We start from the raw sequence: 21,293 nt of genomic DNA on the forward strand, positions 1-21,293 counted from the left end.
TGGCTGGCTGGGGCTCCAGCATTTGAAAATGAGCACTGCAGCACTGGCTGCCCTCCTATACAAACGAAACCTGTGCAGCTATCTTTTCATGCCTACTTGTGTCCGTGATGTTACTATTACTCTGTCGGCATAAAGCAAAATATTTAAATGCTTATTTTTAATTTTATGCATATACAAAACACAATATTACAAAGGATGGCTAGTTGGTATTTAAGCTGCCTGACCTCCACTGGGTTTATGATGCTTCAGAGTTTGGCAATTGTTCCTGTTACAGCTCTAGCATGGATCCTTTCCAGATGTGGTCATGGGTTAGGCAGCAGGGGTGGTGGGCATAGTTAACCATCTATAGGTAGGCATAGTTAACCATCTATAGCTCACTATAGGTAGGCATAGTTAACCATCTATAGCTCACTACCTATAATTTGATGATTGGATCAAGGACAGCTTTCAATCATGACAGTTGCTACAAGATATTTTTGCAACAGCTCCAAATTATTAGGATTAAGTTTTCACTCAGCTTAGTTCCAAAACAGTGTTCAATTGCATAGATCTAAAGATGGTTCTCCAACATTATGATACCGTCATGAAGATGTTCCCTTATTTGCAGGGGAAGATGAGTGAGTGATAATGTCCTGATGATAGGCTTGCAAGACATGAAACATAATACTGGACTAGGTAATATCTCCATGACCACAAATATTTAGTACATATCTCAGGTTACATCATCAGAAATTCCTTCTCTATTTCCCTTAACATTTGCTATATCACATTTAGGCTAGTAGATTTCTAACTGTAACAAAGTTAAAACATTTATCAATATATTTTTTGCTTATACATATCCAAGAATATCTGAAGGAAAATGATGAAAATGCACTGAAATTAGTATATCAGGAAGGCTTACTGACTACTGGAGAGACCAAACTGGCCTACTAGAAAGACCAAATGAAGAACAGAATAGAGGCATGGGAAAGCACTACATGGCCAGTACATTAAAAAAAATAGCTGGGAAAGCAGATAATAACAAGACCTGGCAATGGCTAAGAGCAGGAAAATTGAAGAAAGAGACCGAGGGACTAATTCTGGCTGCATAAGACCAAGTCTTAAGGACAAATGCATACAAAGCCAAAATTGAGAAGACATCAACAGACAGTAAGTGCCGCCTATGCAAAGAAGCTGAAGAAACAGTGGATATTCTTCCAAAGCCATTTTTTCTTCTTCAACCATCTGATGTACTTGTAGCATTCCACGCCCACCTATTTGTCTTGATAGGTAGAGTCTGTCAATGTCACTGCATGGATGAAGGGCATGATTCATTGACATTATTTTTCTGGTCTGCCTATCCATTGCTTTTAATTCTGATTGAGTCCAGTCCACTATTCCAGCTGTGTATCTAATGACTGGAATTGCCCAAGTGTTGATTGCCTTCATGGTATTTCCTCCACTGAGTTTGGACTTTAAGATCTTCTTCACTCTCTTGATGTATTCAGCTCTAACCTTTTTCTTGACTTCAGTGTGCTTCATGTTGTCAGCTTGAAGGATAGCCAAGTATTTGTAGTAATCTTCCTCATCCAGACTCTTAATGTTATTTTTGTTTTTTATTATTTATTATTTTATTTTTATTATTATTATTATTGTTATTGTTTACACAGAGGGGAACAAAAATGTGAGAAATAAGCAGTTTATGAGCAGAGAATGTTAATCATGAATGTCTTCCAAGCAACACATGTATATTCTCAGAGAAATGATTCAACCGCATAGAGAAAAAGATAAGATAACCTTTATTGTCATTTTTTACTTTGGGCACAATGGCACACATCAAAAATGAAATTTAGTTGCTCGCTCTCAAAGTGAAACACATACATGACACACCCTAAAAACATACTATATACAATATATGTATAGATCCACTCCCCAACATATACATAACAAATAAATATTAAATACTGTCCATCTTGAATATATAATGGAAGGAGGAAGCTTGAGAGTTCACAAGGTATGGAATGAAACTATGACTGAATCTGGATGTTCTGCCAGATTCATGTTCTGCCCCCACCCCCAAAGGAAAACAAGGAAAACAGGTTGTGAAGAGGATGTGTGGTGTCCCAGACAATCTTACGGACCCTGCTCAAGCAGCGCTTCTGCGCTATATCCTGGATGGGAGGGAAGGGACTGCCAATGATCTTTTCGGCCATTCTCACCACTCTCTGCACCGCCTTCCTATCTGAGGCAGTGATGCTTCCAGACCAGCTCATTCCCTTTTTCTTCTTGGCCTAAGAGAACACAGTTTACCATATTACTAATTGGATAATCATATGCTATGTTTTTGCAAAATCATGCTGGTAATACTCATTACTCAATACTTATTTTGGCATTCTATAATAACAAACAAACATCAAATGATTGGTTAGAAAGAGAAAAGGTTAACTCCCTTTCTTTTCTTGGCAGGAGCGAGACCAGTGAACAGTTTGCCATATTAGTGATCTGGAAAGCGTTTGCTATGTTTTTCAGAACCATGCTGATAATGCTCATTATCATTTAGAATCTGCTTCTAGATTCACATTCCTTTCTCTGAGACTAGTGTAACCATTTTTTCCCCCTTCCACATATCTGTCAGTCACAGGAGGAGTGGGCAGTAAGAAGACCCTCTCTCATTTGAGGCATGGGAGAAGGGAGCAAACAGATAGGAGAAGGTGGACTTCAAGTAGAAACACAGAGAAAGGAACATCCCAGCAAAAAAAATTTAAAAGTAGATAAAGAAGTTCTTGGCATGGATCTCAGAGAAAAAGAATTCTAAAGAGCAGAGAATTGCATATGGTGAAAGGTCTTATAATTCAGGATTTAAGAAAAACTGTAGGTGGGTGTAATAAGTATAAAGAATCTGTTTTATTTGATTGTAACATTTCTCAACTTTGATTAACTTGGCAGCCTGTAAAACGATATGGAAATATATACACTATGTGGGTTGGACCTCAAATTTTTGTAGTGCTGTCTGGATTCAAAGCTGTGAAAGAAGGACTGACCAGCTTCCCAGAGGAATTCTCTGAACGACCGGATGATCCTTTCTTGACTGCTTTAGGGAAAGGAAGAGGTAAGTAAGGCATTGTATGTAAATAACCATCGCACTAACCCTAACCATCAGTCCCTACCTTCTCCTTCATATTTGGCTATTCCTCCAGATTTTGCAAATATGTTTTTCACAAATTCTGTCTATATGACCAACTCACCTAAAGGCATTAATACCTATTGTGTCTTTTCCAAGGACCAGGGATGATGATGATGATGATGATGATGATGATGATTTACTAAATTTGTTTGCCGCTCATCCAAGGCAAGGCAATCCTTCCCCAATTAGATGGGTTCAGACTTCAGTTCAGAGAATTCCCAATTCTGATAGTCTCAGTCCTAGAAGTTCTGGAATTCACTGAATTGAGGAACTCTGTGTTGTGCCTTCATATATTTGTTAATGCAGGATGACCATGTAGCCTTCAAAGGAAAAAGAGGTGAAGCACAGTTCTGATGTTGAATAGGGAGACTGAAACCTAGAACTCTGCCCCTCCTTAAGTAAATGGGGACAAACAACGTGGATCTAGAATTTCCTCTTTAGTCAAAACCTTCAAGAAACTTCACAAGGAACCTGAGGGAAGGACATCCAAGAAGTTCTCAAGGTGGATAAGAGATAATAGATCTTAGAGTTAGCATTTGAGGGAGGGGGGAGGTGATTTAGATAAAACCTTGACTACTACACATCATTACTGCACTTTTTATTTTCCCTTACAATGTTAAAAGTGATAAAACCATTTTCTTTCTTTTTCTTTCTTTCTTTCTTTCTTTCTTTCTTTCTTTCTTTCTTTCTTTCTTTCTTTCATTCTTTCTTTTTTTTCCATCTTACTATCTTACCATAAGATGACTCTTGCTGGCTTACAGTCCATATATATGTATATGTATATGTATACATATACGTATATGTATGTATGTAAATAATAATAATAATATTAATAATAATTGTCGATAAGAAAGACAAAAAAGTCTGGATAGTGGACGTGGCAGTGCCTGGAGACAGCAGAATAGACGAGAAAGAACTGGAGAAGATAACAAAATACAAAGACCTACAAATAGAAATAGAAAGACTGGGGCAAAAGCAAGCAAGGGTAGTACCAATAGTAATAGGCTCCTTGGGTGCAATCCCAAAACAACTGGAGCACCACTTGAACACCATTGGCATTGACAAATTCGCTATTAGTCAATTGCAAAAGGCGGCCTTACTAGGAACTGCTTCCATCCTGCGACGATATCTCTAATACCATCAAACATCCACATCTGCCTATCCCAGGTCCTTGGTAAGGCCTCGATAGGTAGACAGAATGCCAAATCCAGTCTGAACATCTGACTGACTGTGCGATGATCAATAATAATAATAATAATAATAATAATAATAATAATAATAATAATAATAATAATATTGGAAGGGAACTGCTCAGGCAGGAAACCCTATACCATTTTGGACAAATGGCTGTCCAGTCTCTTCTTAAAAACTTCCAGTGTTGGAACATTCACAACGTCTAGAGGCAGGTTGTTCCACTGGTTAATTGTTCTAACTGTCAGGAAGTTTCTCCTTAGTTCTAGGTTGCTTCTCTCTTTGGTTAGTTTCCATCCATTGCTTCTTTTTCTGCCTTCAGGTGCTTTGGAAAATAGTTTGACTCCCTCTTCTTTGTGGCAGCCCCTATTTTATATATATATAAAATAGTTTTGAAGATACGAGTCTCAGGTATATTCATATTCAAAAACTAAAACACAGATCACCAAGACTGAAGAATTTATTTAAAAACCTAGCTTTCATCAGCATCTGCTGACATCGTCAAAGTTCTAGCCAGGATTGAGAATCACGTTTTTACAGTCTCTGTAACACAAGAACTCAGTCAAAAAAGAGGAACCAACTTCTTCCCTGGTCCAACACCTTAAAGCCACACGACATGAAATTGACTTTAAAAAAACCAGAACTATCGCCAAAATTGAACACTTTAATAATAGAATAATCAGAGAAGCCATCGAGATAGAAAAACGCCCACACAGCATGAATAAATGAGATGATACCTCCCGCCTACCAGCCATTTGGAAACCCGCCCTTATTGACAAACGATTCCCTAACATAAAGAATGACACCAGAGCCACACTCGCAAAAACCACACAGGATGTCACCACCACACATCCACGCAAAAAGCAAACCCAAACCCACACCAATGATGAGGCACGACCACAAACCAGAAGCCAGACCACAGCTGCATCATTAGCCACTTTAAACCCCTCCAATCCATACATGAAGCAAACTGACACCCACCATGAAGATGAGGCACGATCACGAACGCGAAGCCAAACAACAGCAATGCAGCTTACCATTTTAAATCCCCCTGCAACTCAGACTAACCCGAGCACAAAGCCCCCACCCAAACAAAACACTCCCCCAGCCAATCAGAGCACAGTCAACCCCCCATCCAATCAGAGCACAGCCAATCCCCTAAACAATCAGAACACACTTCCACCCAATCAGAACATACCTCTACGCAATCAGAACACAGCTAAGCTCCCACCCAATCAGTTCATACCTCCACTGGCAGTTAAAAGGAGGAAACAGCTACAATCACACATTGCTCCTAGAAGCACGAAGCCAAAATCACCAGCCTGAAGATGACGAATGGGACTTCGTCAAAACATCGCCAAGACACTTCCAATTTTATGCAGGAGAAAACCTGAATAACCAAAGACCTACATACAAATACCCGCAAAAACCTCAGAAAACACACAGACACACACACACACACACACACACACACACACACACACACACTTTCTATCACGTTCTACCCTTATTTGCATTTCCCCCCCCCCATTCACCCTGCTCTCGATCTCTATATTCTCTTGGGCGTTCCGATTGGCGCTCTGTTGTTTCCGTTGATGGACTGTCGTCACAGGGCAAGCCGGTCCCATCCTCCTTCTTTCTTGATGCTGCTGGATCATCACTGTTTTGGGTTTCGGGGGGTCGGGACTGATTGTTCATTGGCTAATTGCCTCTTTCTCATCATGCAAGCATTCTCTCAATGTCTGGGAGCATGTGCATGGTCCTGGAGCAAAGGGGGAGAAGTCCCTCAATTGTTGACTATTCTCCTGAATGTCCATGGGCCGTTGCTGTTGTTGTGGGGGGTAAAAATTCATCCCCTCCATAACTTCTTCCCTAGGGTTACGTGGTACTGTCGCAGGGTGTCTCCTTAGGGGCGGGCGGTCTCGCCTGCTCCATGCTTTTAAAGTTAGATGTGCCGGGCACAAATCGATGTGCCGGTTAACAGAGTCCCTGTCAGAGAGCCATGCCTCTTTTAGTAACCGGCCCTCTTTCGTGTTATCACCGGACAGGATGCATACATTATCAACGTCAAAGCAATGTCCAGAATCCGCCATGTGCGCCCATACTTGGGAGTGCTGTTCCCCCCTTTTTACCGCTAATTTATGCTCATGGACCCTAATCTTCATTCTTTTTTTTTTTAATTGAAAATTTTTAAAAATTTTACAAATAGGAAAAACAAAAAATAAAAAACAAAAAACAACCCTACCCAACCACCCCAACCCTCCCACTCCATCCCCCCAACCTTCCCAGAGCTGAATATAGGCTTAATTAAAATTTCTAAAAATCTTAGAAAGAAATTAAAAAAATATAAACCATAAGTATATCTAAATACATTACATAAGCTTATAAGATAATTAACAATAATATATATGTAAAAAAGAAAAGCATAAATATTAAAAAAGAAAAATGCTTAAAAAAGAAAAAGAATAAAAGAAAAAAGAAAGAAGAAAAGATGTATATATATAAAATATTAAAATTTATATATAGGTTATTGAAAAACTAAGTAATATTTTTTTTTATATCCAACTTATGTTGTATAAAATCTATCCATTTTTCCCATACCACAAAAAACTTCTCTTGTGATTGATTCTTTAAAAAAGCCGAAATCTTTGCCATTTCCGCCAAATAAGAAACTTTAAAAAACCATTCTTGCAAGGTAGGCAAAGATTCCTTCTTCCAGTATTGCCCTACTAACAACCTTGCGGCTGTGATTAAATTTAACATCAGTATAACCTCCTTAACATCACAATCAGTAACGATACCCAACAAAAACAGTTGTGGGGTAAATTTTACCCTCCTTCTAAAAATTCTTTGAATATTCCACCATATCTTAATCCAAAAAGCTTTTATATTTTTACACGACCACCAAATATGATAATAAGTAGCATCCAAACAACCACATCTCCAACATTTAGGCTGTAAGTCAGGATACATACGAGACATTTTTTGTGGATCAAGGTGCCATCTATAAAACATTTTGTAAAAATTCTCCCTTAAGTTCTGGGCTTGTGTAAATTTAACATTCCTCACCCAGATGGTTTCCCAAGTGTCTAGTAGAACTGGTTCACCAAAATTTTGTGCCCATTTAATCATACATTCTTTAATTAGTTCTGGTTCTGAATCCAGTTCTACTAGCACCCCGTAGATTCTCTTAATATGAGTTCGCCTTTGGTCTTTTACTTGTTTAAAAAGATTTCCATCTTCTCTAAGCAAACCCATATTACGATCTATCTTCCATCTATCCACTATTTGTCTATACTGAAACCATGAATATGTAATATTTTCATGTTCTAAATCTTCCAAAGATTTTAACTGCCAATTTTTACCATCCCATCTGAGTAATTGTGCATAAGAAACCCTATCCATCTTAACTCCTCTCCTTATCCCCTCTATCACATGCCAAGGTATAGCCCATAATGGTTTTTTAAAATCACTTTTATAATATTTCCTCCAAACCCGAAGTAAAGAAATCCTTATAATATGAGATTTAAAAACCCGGTCAACTTTTTTATTAAAAATTAAATAGGCATGCCATCCAAAAAGTAAATCCCAGCCCTCCAAGTGGAGTATTTCTACATTTGTTAAATTAACCCAGTCACTAAGTAATGTTAAAGCCACAGCATCATAATACAATTTCAAATTCGGTACCTTGAGTCCACGAGTATCTTGCATAATTTTAAGCTTTACTCTTGGTTTTTTCCCTGCCCAAATAAATTTATTGATACCTTTCTGCCATTCATTTAAGTTAACCTCATTCTTTAAGATAGGTATCATTTGAAATAAAAAGAGAAACTTTGGCAGGACATTCATTTTAATCACTGCAATTCTTCCCATAAGGGATAATTGCAACTTCTCCCAATTTTTCAAATCTCTTTGTACCCTGACCCACAACCTTTCATAATTATTTTTATACAATTTTACATTAGAAACAGATAAAGTGACCCCCAAATATTTTATCTTATCAACAACTTCAAAGTCTGTCAAGTTAACCAGAGTCTGCTTATCCAAATTAGTCATATTTTGGGGTAATATTTTAGTCTTATTATTATTAATTTTAAATCCCGAAACCCGTCCATATTGGTAAATCAGTTGTAACAACTCTACTACAGAATAGGGGGGTTGAGACAAAGTAACCACCAAGTCATCTGCAAAAGCTCTTAGTTTATATTCTTTTTTGTTAACTTCTATTCCTTTTATTTCCTGGGATTCTCGAATTTTAATCAGCAGAATTTCCAAAGTTAAAACAAACAACAGTGGTGACAATGGACATCCCTGTCTTGTCCCTTTTTCTATTGTGAAAACCTCTGACAAACCCCCGTTGACTATAAGTTGTGCCGTTTGTTTTTGATATATAGCACCAAGAGCTTGTAAAAATTTTTCTCCAAAATTCATATCCTCAATTAATCTTAACATAAACTGCCAATTCAATTGGTCAAAAGCTTTTTCAGCATCTAAAAATATCAATCCTGCAGAAACTTGATTATTCTTATCTAAATATTCTAGTAAGTTAATAATTTGTCTAACATTATTCTTCATATACCTACCAGTTATAAAACCCGTTTGGTCCTTATGTATAAGCTGCTGCAAAACCCTCATGAGCCTATTGGCTAAGATTTTTGCAAAAATCTTATAATCTACATTTAAAAGAGATATAGGTCTATAATTCTTTGGTAAAGTAAGATCTTGGTCTTCTTTTGGAATTAAAGATATAAAGGCTCTGCCCCATGACGGAGGAATCTCTAAACCCTGTAATATATTATTAAAAAGCTCACATAAAGTTTGAATCATCTCTTCTAGCAAAGTTTTATAATAAATAGATGTCAGGCCATCCGTACCCGGTACTTTACCTAATTTTAATTCCTTAATCACTGTCACAATTTCCTCACTAGTAATTAAACCATTAATTTCTTGTTTCTGATCTTCTGTTAATTTGGGGAAGTTGGCTTCACTTAAATAATTATTTATATCTAAAGTTTGTACGTTAGTACTCTTATATAGTTTTTGATAATAATCTAAAAAAGATTTCTTAATCAACTCCTTCTGATACACCAATTTACCATTATAATTTATTTTATCTATAATTCTCTGTCTCTGTTTCTTTCTCAATTGGTAAGCCAACCATCTCCCTGGTTTATTGGCATTACAAAATGTATTTTGTTTCATATACAATAAGTTAGTTGCGGTTTGATCAGCCATCAACATATTAAATTGTGTTTTGAGCAATTATATAGATTCTTTAACCTTTTCGTCTGTGGGATTTAGAATCAGAGATTTTTCTTTTAGTTTAATCTCGTCTTCCAAATCCTTACGTTTCTGAATCTGCTTTTGTCTCTGGGCACTATTCATTTGTATCAGAATCCCACGCATGAAGGCTTTACCTGCATCCCATACCATTGACATTGAAGTTCCTTTATGCATATTTAAAACAAAATAGTCCTTTAGATGTTCCTTTAATTTTTGAATATTCTTTTCTTGTCTAAATAAATTCTCATTCACCCTCCATGATCTCCTCTCCTCTTTTTCATCAACCAACTCCATCCAAACTGGACTGTGATCCGTCAACGTCCTAGGAAAATTTTTTACATTCTTTACCCTAAAGTATAAATCAGTTGTAATCAGAAAAAAGTCAATTCTTGAAAAGGATTGATGTCTATCTGAAAAAAAAGTAAAGTCTCTCTCCTCCTGGTTACGTTCACGCCAGTAGTCTCGCAGCTCCCAATCCTCTTTCAAGTCAAAAAAAGCTTTAGGTAGTTTAGCCTGTTTAAAAAAAGTGGAAGATCCTGTTTTATCTCTTTGTATATCTAACACACCATTCCAGTCTCCCATTAATATCACAGATCTATAATCCAACAAAGTTAATTTCTGATGCAACAATCTATAAAATTGTTCCTGTTGTTGGTTTGGTGCGTACAGTCCCACTATAAGTATTTTCTTACCATATAAAACAACTTCAATCATAACATATCTCCCTTGAGGATCAGATTCTACCAAGCAGGCTGATAAGTTTTGCTTAACATAAATGACTACACCCCCTTTTTTCCCAGGAGCAAAAGATACAAAATGAGATCCCAAACGAGAATTGACTAAATATTTTTGATCTTTAAGTAAAATATGTGTTTCCTGCAAACAAATAATATCATTATTATGTTGCTTTAAGTAGTAAAAAATTTTCTTTCTCTTTTGCGGGGAATTGAGGCCGTTAACATTCCAAGTCAGGAGCTTTACCATCTCCCTTAACCAGAAGCCTGGAGAAGACTGCCTGAAGGTCTGCCATTGAAGAATATGTTGCAGAACTCTTGGGTCTTGCTCCTCCCACCGGCAATGAAGCACTTTCTTGGAGAGATTCTTTAACTTCTTTCTTTTGTTGTTCCTTTTCCTTGCGTCTATGTGCTGCACGGGTCATTCTTTGCTCTTTGATCTCTGTTTGTCGCAACCATTCCGTCTGTAACTTTCCAGCAACCATCACACCTAATCCTTCAGACTGCTGTTCCGCCTCTTTAGCATCCAGAACTTTCTGCATCATAAGTGACGATGAGCCTGCTCCCAGGACCGAAGTATAAAACTCCTTTGCTTTAGTGACTGTGTTGAGTCTATAACACGTCCCCGCATGGCTCAAAACAATACCCATCGGGATCTCCCATCTAAATGGCATCATTCTTGTTTTAAGTTCATTAGCTAAAAAAGGAAAGTCTTTTCTATTTCTTAAAATTTTAGATGGGATCTCCTTTAAAATGATAACATCTTGAGCAGAAATCTGGAATCTCTTATTATAAAAAGCTTGTATGATTTCATTGCGCAGAGATCTCTTTGCAAAATAAATCACCACATCTCTTGGTAAGTTCTTCTGTTTTGCGACCCAGGAGTTAACTCTGTAAATTTTTTCCACTTCTCTACGTAATCCATCTTTCTCCCTATTCAAAACAGTGGCAAGGTCATTATCCACAATCTCTATCAAATCTTGATTCATATCCTCTTTCAAACCCCTGATTCTTAGGGCATATTCCATTTCCCTGTACTGAGACATAGCAATATCATCTTGTGAGATTTCCATCTTTTTTTCCATACCTTCAAATTTATCTTCCAAAATATCAACTTTGTCTGCAACCTCTTCCACTCTAGAATCAAGCTTCTCAACCACAGAGGCCAATCCTGATAGAGCCATAACTATATCTTGCCTCAAAATAGTGTTATTCTGCTCTAAAAGGTTCTTCATTTCTCTTCTAATTTGAGTTTTGTTCTGATCTAAAAGCTCCTTCAATTCCCCTCTAATTTCAGATTTGTTCTGACCTAGAAGCTCCTTCATTTCCTCTCTGATTTGGGATACAGTATTTCCCGTTATATCTTTCATATCTTGTACAGATAATGCTGGCAAAGGAGGAGAAGATGGTGGTGTAGCTTTAGGTTGTTGTACTGGTAATATTGCAGGAGAAGAAGCCACCTTAGGAACTGTAGGAACTGCTTGCCTCTTTGAAGCCATTTTTTAAAAAGGATCTTGTTCCCTCTTTCTTCCTTCTTAAAAAAAAGTACTAAAATCCTCAAAAATTAAAAAAGAACAAAGGAGAGTCCAAAAGAAACTTTAAAACCACAAAACCACTTTCAGAAAAAGGTTTAAAAAGTCTAAAAGAGAAAGAACTATGTAGTCCATTACATTCCGTTTAACTCGCTTCTTTCCGGAAAAAGAAAAAAAAAAGCACTTTCAAATCGCCATTTTACTTTCACTCTCCAGACCAACAAAGAACAAAAGAAAAAAAAATCAACATAGACTAAAAAGCAAATAAAACTCAATAAGTAAAATCCTTTATCCGGCTCTGTCCGCTTTAAAAATCACTCACCCGATCATTTTAGGCGCAGAGATGGTAGCGGCGTTTCACTTTGTTTCCGAAGAAACAAAAACAGCTGGGAGGCGGAGACAACACGAACTCCGAGCAAGCTCTCTTTTCATCCCCCAAAAAGAAAAGTCCTGGGGAGTTTAAGAGGTTCTACCTCTATTCATGTACTTCTCTACCCCCTCCCTTTGCCTGGGAGGGGGATTTCGAGCCGCGGGACAGCTGGTATCCGCTGTGCTCCGCGGTTCTGACGCCGTCCCAGGAGGACGGCTACAATGTAGCCGCCATCCTCAACGCTGACCACCGGAAATCTCAATCTTCATTCTTTTTGAAGTCTCCCTAACATAATTAACGGGGCAATTTTTGCAGTTAATTTTATATATGATTGCCGATTTTTCAGTGTTGGGGAGCGGGTCCTTTGGGCGCATCACTTTGGATCTTAAAGTTTGATCAGGTCTGTGAGGCACCCTCAACTGGCACCCTCAACTGGCACATTGATTTGTGCCCGGCACATCTAACTTTAAGAGCATGGAGCGGGCGAGACCGCCCACCCCTAAGGAGACACCCTGCAACAGTACCACGTAACTCTAGGGAAGAAGTTATGGAGGGGATGAATTTTCACCCCCCACAACAACAGCAATGGCCCATGGACATTCAGGAGAATAGTCAACGATTGAGGGACTTCTCCCCCTTTGCTCCAGGACCATGCACACGCTCCCAGACAGTGAGAGAACGCTTGCATGATGAGAAAGAGGCAATTAGCCAACGAACAATCATTCCCAACCCCCCGAAACCCAAAACAGCGATGATCCAGCAGCATCAAGAAAGAAGGAGGATGGGACCGGCTTGCCCTGTGACAACAGTCCATCAACGGAAACAACAGAGCGCCAATCGGAACGCCCAAGAGAATATAGAGATCGAGAGCTGGGTGAATGGGGGGGAAATGCAAATAAGGGTAGAACGTGATAGAAACTGTAAAAAAGATCACTGTGTTGATGGAGGGAGGGATACAAAGGAACCAGGCATACGTATTCAAAAAAGGAGGACACACAAGGGCTTGTATGAGGAGGAAGGAGACATTCAAGGGATTCAGTCTGACGTGGAGTCCGAAAACATTGGTAATGGGGTGAAAGAGCAAGTAGATGTCAGACGGAATGGCAACGACAGAAACGGAGTTTATGTAGCCAAAGAGAGGGAAATGGAAAGCAAGGGATGGGGAGAAAGGCTGAGAATGAGGGATGACAATTGGGGAGCAAGTAAAGATCAGAAGAAGGAGGAAGGGACTTCCGGTGGTTAAAGCGGCGATGATGGCGGCTACTTTGTAGCCGTCCTTCTGAGACGGTGTCAGATCCGCGGAGCACAGCGCTCATCAGCTGGCTCATGGTTCGAAATCCCCTTCCCGGGCGAAGGGAAGGGGTAGAGACTGCATGAATAGAGGTAGAACCTCTTAACCTTCCCTGGATTTTTTTTTAGGGGGGTAGAAAGAGTGCTCCCTCGGAGTTCATTGCCTTCTCCACCTCTCAGCTGTCTTTGCTTCTTCGGAAGCAAAGCGAAACGCCGCTACCATCTCCGCACTCAAAGCTGCTTGGTGAGTGACTTTTAAAGCGGACAGAACTGTTTAAAGGATTTTACTTAGAGTTAGAGATTTATTTTCCTTAATTTTTTCTTTTTAGTATAAGCTGACTTTTCTTTTTTTTTTCACTTTCTTTTCTTTGGGCGGAAAGTGAAAGTAAAATGGCGTTTTGAAAGTTTTTTTTTTCTTATCTCCGGAAAGAAAAGACGGACTGATTGAACCATATGCTCAACATTGTTTTTTTTCTTAAGCCTTTTCTTTTAAAGTGCCTTGGGAGTTTTTACTTTTATTGTATTTTTTCTGGTTTTTTTATTTGTAAGGATTTAAGTGCTTTTTTTCCCCTTTTTTAAGAAGAAAGAAAGATAGTTTAAAATGGCTTCAAAGAGACAACCAGCTTCTATAGTTTCTAAGGTGATTTCTTCTCCTGTTACTGCAACTGTTCAACAACAACTTAAAGTAACACCACCGGTGCAACAACCTAAGGCTATATCTCCACCTTCTCCTTCCCCATCAGGCACATCTGCACAAGATTTTAAGGATATAATGGGAAAGGCTGTGTCTCAATTTAGGGAGGAAGTGAAGCAACTTCTGGAACAGAGCAAATCTGAAACTAAGGAAGAATTGAAGAAGGAAATGAAGGAGCTTTATGTACAGAATAATACTATTTTGAGGGAAGATATAGTCTCAGCTTTATCTGGATTGGCTTCTGTGGTTGTGAAGCTGGACTCCAGAGTGGAAGAAGTCGAAGAAAAAGTAGAATTTTTGGATTATAAATTTCAAGATATGGAAAAAAAGTGGAAACCTCGCAAGATGATATTCTTATGTTTCAGTACAGACAGATGGAACATGCCTTGAGAATCAGAGGCCTTAAAGAAGATAAGAATCAAGATCTGATGGAAATGGTGATCAATGATTTGGCTGTTGTTCTGAATATAGATAAAGATGAATTACGTGGAGAAGTGGAAAAAATCTACAGAGTTAATTCTTGGATTGTGAAACAGAAGAATTTGCCCAGAGATGTGGTGATCTATTTTGCTAAGAAGTCTCTGCGTAATCAGATTTTACAAGTTTTTTATAACAAAAGATTCCAGATTGCTGCTCAAGATATTATTATTTTAAAGGAAATCCCATCCAAAATCTTAAGAAGCAGAAAAGATTTTGCTTTTTTAGCAAATGAACTCAAAGCAAGACTGATTTCATTTAGATGGGAGATTCCGATGGGTATTGTTTTGAGCTATGCGGGGACACGTTATAGACTTAACACAGTTTCTAAAGCTAAAGAATTTTATAATACGGTCCTGGGTGCAGGCTCATCCTCATCTACTCAGAGAGCCTTGAGTGATAAAGAGGTGGAACAGCAGTCTGAGGGATCAGGCTTGATGGCTGCTGGGCAGGTGGAGTGGATGCGTCAAGCAGAGGTTAAAGAACAGAGAATGACCCGTGCAGCATATAAACGTAAGGAAAAGGAACAACAGAAGAAAGAAGCTAAAGAATCTGCTCATCAGATTGTTTCAATGCCGGTGGGAGGAGCAAGACCCAAAAGTTCTGCAACACATTCTTCAGTAGCAGATCTTGAGGGAATCTTCTCCAGGCTCCTGGTTGAGGGAGATGGCAAAGTTCCTGACCTGGAATGTTAACAGTTTAAACATCCCCCAGAAGAGGAAGAAAATCTTTCATTATTTAAAGCAACATAACAATGACATTATTTGTTTGCAGGAAACTCATATTTTACTTAAAGATCAAAAATACTTAGTTAACCTTCGCTTGGGATCTCATTTCATATCTCCTGCCCCTGGGAAAAAAGGGGGTGTGGTAATTTATGTTAAGCAAAATTTACCAGCTTGTTTGGTAGAATCAGATCCCCAAGGAAGATATGTTATGGTTGAACTTGGTTTATATGGTAAGAAAATACTTATTGTGGGACTGTATGCACCAAACCAGCAACAGGAACAATTTTATAAGTTGTTACATCAGAAAATAACTGTTGGACTATAGGTCTGTGATATTAATGGGAGACTGGAATGGTGTTTTAGATACACAAAAGGACAAAAAAGGTTCTTCTATTTTTTTCAAACAGGCTAAACTACCTAAAGCCTTTTTTGAATTGAAAGAAGATTGGGAACTGAGAGACTATTAGTGTGAACGTAATCAAGAGGAAAGAGACTTTACCTTTTTCTCAGACAGACACAAATCCTTTTCAAGGATTGACTTTTTTTTTATTACAACAGATTTATATAACAGGGTGAAGAATATTAAAATCTTTCCTAGGACATTGACAGATCATAGCCCAGTTTGGATGGAATTGGTCGCTGAGAAAGAAGAGAGGAGATCCTGGAGGTTGAATGAGAATTTATTTAAACTAGAAAAAAATGTTCAAAAACTAAAGGAATGTTTAAAGGAATATTTTGCTTTAAATATGAATAAGGGAACATCAATGTCAATGGTATGGGATGCAAGTAAAGCCTTTATGCGTGGGATTTTGATAAAAATGAACAATTTTCATAGACAGAAGCAGACTCAGAAACGTAAAGAATTAGAAGATGAGATTAAATTAAAAGAGAAGCTTTTAATTTCAAATCCTTCAGATGAAAAGGTGAAAGGAGCTATAGAATTGTTAAAAACACAATTTAATATGTTGATGGCTGATCAAGCTGCAACCAACTTATTGTTCATGAAACAAAATACATTTTGTAATGCTAACAAACCAGGGAGATGGTTGGCTTATCAGTTAAGAAAGAAACAGAGACAGAGAATTATAGACAAAATAAATTATAATGGCAAATTGGTTTATCAGAAAGAATTGATAAAGAAATCTTTCTTAGATTATTATCAAAAATTATATAAGAGTACTAATGTACAAACTACAGATATAAATAATTACTTAAGTAAAGCTAATTTTCCTAAATTAACAGAAGATCAGAAAAAAGAGATTAACGGTTTAATTACCAATGAGGAAATTGTGACAGCTATTAAACAATTGAAATTAGGCAAGGCGCCGGGTACGGATGGTTTGACGTCTATTTATTATAAAACTTTAGTAGAAGAGATGACCCAACCGTTATGTGAGCTTTTTAATAATATATTACAGGGCTTAGAGATCCCTCCGTCATGGCGTAATGCTTTTATATCTTTGATTCCAAAAGTCGACCAAGATCTCACCTTGCCTAAGAACTATAGGCCCATATCTCTTTTAAATGTGGATTATAAAATTTTTGCAAAAATCATAGCCAATAGGTTCATGGGGGTTTGGCAGCAGCTTATACATAAGGACCAATCGGGTTTTATAACTGGAAGGTATATGAAAAATATTGTTAGACAAATTATTAACTTATTAGAATATTTAGATAAAAACAACCAAGTCCCTGCAGGGCTGATATTTTTGGATGCTGAAAAAGCCTTTGACCAGTTGAATTGGCAGTTTATGTTATGTTTAATTAAGGAGATGAATTTTGGACAAAATATATTACAAGTTTTATCTAATATATATCAAAAACAGACTGCTCAACTTATTGTAAATGGGGGTTTATCAGAGGTTTTTACAATAGAAAAAGGTACAAGACAGGGATGTCCATTATCTCCGTTATTGTTTGTCTTAACATTGGAAATTTTGTTAATTAAAATTCGGGAGTCTCAAGAAATAAAAGGAATAGAAATTAATAAAAAAGAATATAAGTTAAGAGCTTTTGCAGATGACTTGGTTGTTACTTTGTATCAACCTACTTATTCGGTAGTTAAATTATTACAACTGATTCAGCAATATGGGTGCGTCTTGGGTTTTAAAATTAATAATAATGACTAAAATATTACCAAAAAATATGACATTGTGATAAACAGACTTTGGTCAATTTAACAGATTTTGAAGTTGTTGACAAGGTAAAATATTTGGGGGTTACACTATCTGCTTCTAATGCAAAACTGTATAAAAATAATTATGAAAAGTTGTGGATTGGGGTACAGAAGGATTTAATGAATTGGAATAATTTACAGTTATCTCTTATGGGTAGAATTGCAGTTATTAAAATGAATGTTCTGCCAAAGTTTCTTTTTTTGTTCCAAATGTTACCCATTTTAAAGAATGAACTTAACCTAAATGAATGGCAGAAAGGTATTAACAAATTTATTTGGGCAGGGAAAAAACCAAGGGTCAAACTTAAAATTATGCAAGATTTCCGTGAGAGAGGTGGACTCAAGGTACCAAATTTGAAATTGTATTATGATGCGGTGGTACTAACATTGATTAGTGATTGGGTGAATTTAACAAATGTAGAAATACTCCATTTGGAAGGCTGGGATTTACTTTTTGGATGGCATGCCTATTTAATTTTTAATAAAAAAATGGACCGGGTTTTTAAATCTCATAAGAATTTCTTTGCTTAGGGTGTGGAGGAAATATTATAGAAGTGATTTTAAAATACCATTATGGGCCATACCTTGGCATGCGATAGAGGGAATAAAGAAAGGAGTCAAGATGGATATGGTTTCTTATATACAATTACTTAGATGGGATGGTCAAAATTGGCAGTTAAAATCTTTGGAAGATTTAACACATGAAAATCTTACTTATTCATGGTTTCAATATAGACAAATAGTGGATAGATGGAAGACGGATTGTAATATGGGATGGCTTAGAGAAGATGAAAATCTCATCAATCAAGTAAGGGATCAAAGACCAACCCATATTAAGAGGGTTTATGGGGTTTTAGTGGAAATGGATTCAGAATCTGAATTAATTAAAGATTGTATGATTAAATGGGCACAAAATATTGGTGAATCAATTTTACTGGATACTTGGGAACTTATTTGGGTGAGGAATGTTAAATTCACACAAGCACAGAACTTAAGAGAGAATTTTTATAAAATGTTTTATAGATGGCACCTTGATCCACAAAAAAATGTCCATTATGTACCCTGATCTACAGCCTAAATGTTGGAGATGTGGTTGTTTGGACGCTACTTATTTTCATATTTGGTGGTCGTGCAAAAATATAAAAGCCTTTTGGATTAAGATATGGTGGAATATTCAAAGAATTTTTAGAAGGAGGGTAAAATTTACTCCGCAATTATTTTTATTAGGTATTATTACTGACTGTGATGCTAAGGAAGTTATACTGATGCTAAATTTGATCACAGCCGCTAGGCTGTTAGTTGGACAATATTGGAAGAAGGATTCTTTGCCTACTTTACAAGAGTGGTTTTATAAAGTTTCGTATTTGGCAGAAATGGCAAAGATTACGGCTTTCTTAAAGGAGCAATCTCAAGAGAAATTTTTTGTTGTATGGGAAAAATGGATAAATTTTATTCAACACAATTTGAATATGGAAAAATATTATTTAGCTTTTTCATAATTTGTATTGATTGCTTTTTTTTCTTTTTTTCTTTTGTTTCCGTCTTATGAACTTTTATTTTTTTTATTCTTTCTTCCTTCTTTTTTCTCTCTCTCTTTCCTTTTTCTTTTTTCTCTCTTTTTTAAGTATTTTCTCTTTTTTTTCTTAATGCTTATATCATATATATATCATTATTAATTATTTTATAAGTTGTAAATGTTGTTTAAGTGTTTTTTTAAAAAAAATTTTTAAATAAGCCTATATTCAGTTCTGGGAAGTTCGGGGAGGGGGGAGGGAGGGGTGGGTTTGGGAGGGATTGGGTGAGGGTTGTTGTTTATTTGTAAAACTTTTAAAAAATTTTCAATAAAGAAGAAGGAGGAAGGTAGGAGACACGGAGGTGTGAAGAGGGAACAACTTAGAGATACGAATGACCAAAAAAGGGGAGGAAAGAACCTCCCTAATTCAAGACAGTGGGAGGTAGAGGGGAATAATGACACACCCACAAGCAGTAAAAGCAAGAAAAGAGGAGTCATCAGTATGGAAGCCATGATTAAAAAGCAGTTAAATCAATTAGGACCTACGACAAGATCTAGGAGCCGTGTGCAAATGACGGCTTACCTATAAAGGCACTCTCCCACAGACCAGCATTAACCCTGACGATGTCAGAAGTATCTGACGAAAGCTTGGTGATCGGTGATGGTATTAAACTTTTATAGTTTATTATATTCCTGGTGTTCACGTTTTATTGGTAATTGACTATGGATTCACCCAGGATATATATATATATATAGTTATTCGGGTTTTCTCCCACGTAAAATTGGAAGTGTCTTGGGGATGTTTTGACGAAGTCCCACCCGCGAAAACCTCAGAAAACATATATATATGTTCAATGATGCAATCTTCGATCTCCGGGAAGAGTATACTCCAGTTATTTATTGTTAAAACAACATTTAAAACAATAAAAACAGTTATATACAAGATTAAAACAACTTAGCTTTCGCTGGTCCTCTGCCAGCGTCCTCAGAGTGGGGCTTAGGGGGTGGGAAAGTTCTTTTTATCCCCTTGCTGATCCAACTGCCTACTCATTGCCCTCGTGACAGGGCCACTCTTCCTGATTGCCTGTAACTGCCTTAACTGTTTCGCCCTCTCTTTTTTGCACTCCAATTTTGTATTTATTTGCTCTGTCATCCTTGTGCCGCCTCCTCCTCCCTGCTCTGTTATTACCAACACACTACTCAATCCCTCCTCTCTACCCAATGCAAGGTGCCTCCTCCAATTCGACACCACACAAGTCCTGTCACGGAGTTCCTCCTTTTTATTCTCCCTGTTGAGCTGCTGGTCTACTTGCTGTTTTTGCATTATGTTGCCAGTTCCTATCTCATCTCCCTCCTCCAACTCCCCTCCTCTCCTAGCCTGCCAATTCATATACCCTTTGTTGTCCATTCCTGTCATCCTTCCCTTCTCCAATTTTTTCATTTCCCTAACCTGCTTACTTGTGTACCATTCCTGCCTACCATCATCCTCTCCTATCACTCTTCCCTTCTCCAAATAATCTCTCCTCCTCTTCTGTCGGTCTCCCTGCTGTTCCTGTTTCCCATCCTGCCTTCCTATCAACCTTCCTCTCTCAGGTAGTTTGTCTACCCCCTCAGTCTGCCGATCTCCCTGCTGTTCCTGTCCTGCCCGATCCATTCCTGTCCTTCTTTGCTCCCTTAACACTTCCCCCCACACACGCCGATCCGTCCATGCCTGTATTACATCATTAATTCCCATCACCCCTTCTTTCTCCAATTCTCCTCTATCTCTAACCTGCCCATCCTGCCCTACGTCATCCATCCCTGTCAATCCCCCTTCCTTCAACCCTACCACCTGTTGATTAACATATTGCTCCTGCCTTTCGTCAACCATTCCTATCGATGTTCTCTTCCTCAATATCTTTTCCTTCCTAATCCGCTGCTCTACCTGCTGTTCCTGTTTACCCTCCTCCACCACTGTCCATCTTCCCCTCTCCAATGTCCTCCCCGTAATCTGCTGACTTGCCTGTTGTTCATCCATTTCTGTCCATCCTCTCTTTTCTAGCATTCCTCCTTCTCTGACCTGCTGTCCTACATGCTGTTCCCACATGCCAACATCCATTCCTATTAAACCCTCCTTCCCAAGCTTTCCTCCCCCCCCCAATC

The 21,293-nt window shown here is 37.8% G+C and overlaps 1 protein-coding gene across 1 annotated transcript in view; it reads left to right on the top strand.

Moving 5' to 3' along the window:
• The window catches only part of LOC120306753 (cytochrome P450 2J2-like), a 47,040-nt gene that overhangs the window by 4,687 nt on the left and 21,060 nt on the right, over nt 1–21,293 (top strand). Inside the window, exon 2 of the mRNA XM_039340537.1 lies at nt 2,926–3,088. Within this exon, the coding sequence (XP_039196471.1) occupies nt 2,926–3,088 (163 nt within the window). The remainder of the gene's footprint in view (nt 1–2,925; nt 3,089–21,293) is intronic.

Source organism: Crotalus tigris, unplaced genomic scaffold, assembly GCF_016545835.1.
Source record: "Crotalus tigris isolate CLP2741 ecotype Arizona unplaced genomic scaffold, ASM1654583v1 scf7180000017752.986373038:1224578, whole genome shotgun sequence".
NCBI classification, from domain to species: domain Eukaryota; kingdom Metazoa; phylum Chordata; class Lepidosauria; order Squamata; family Viperidae; genus Crotalus; species Crotalus tigris.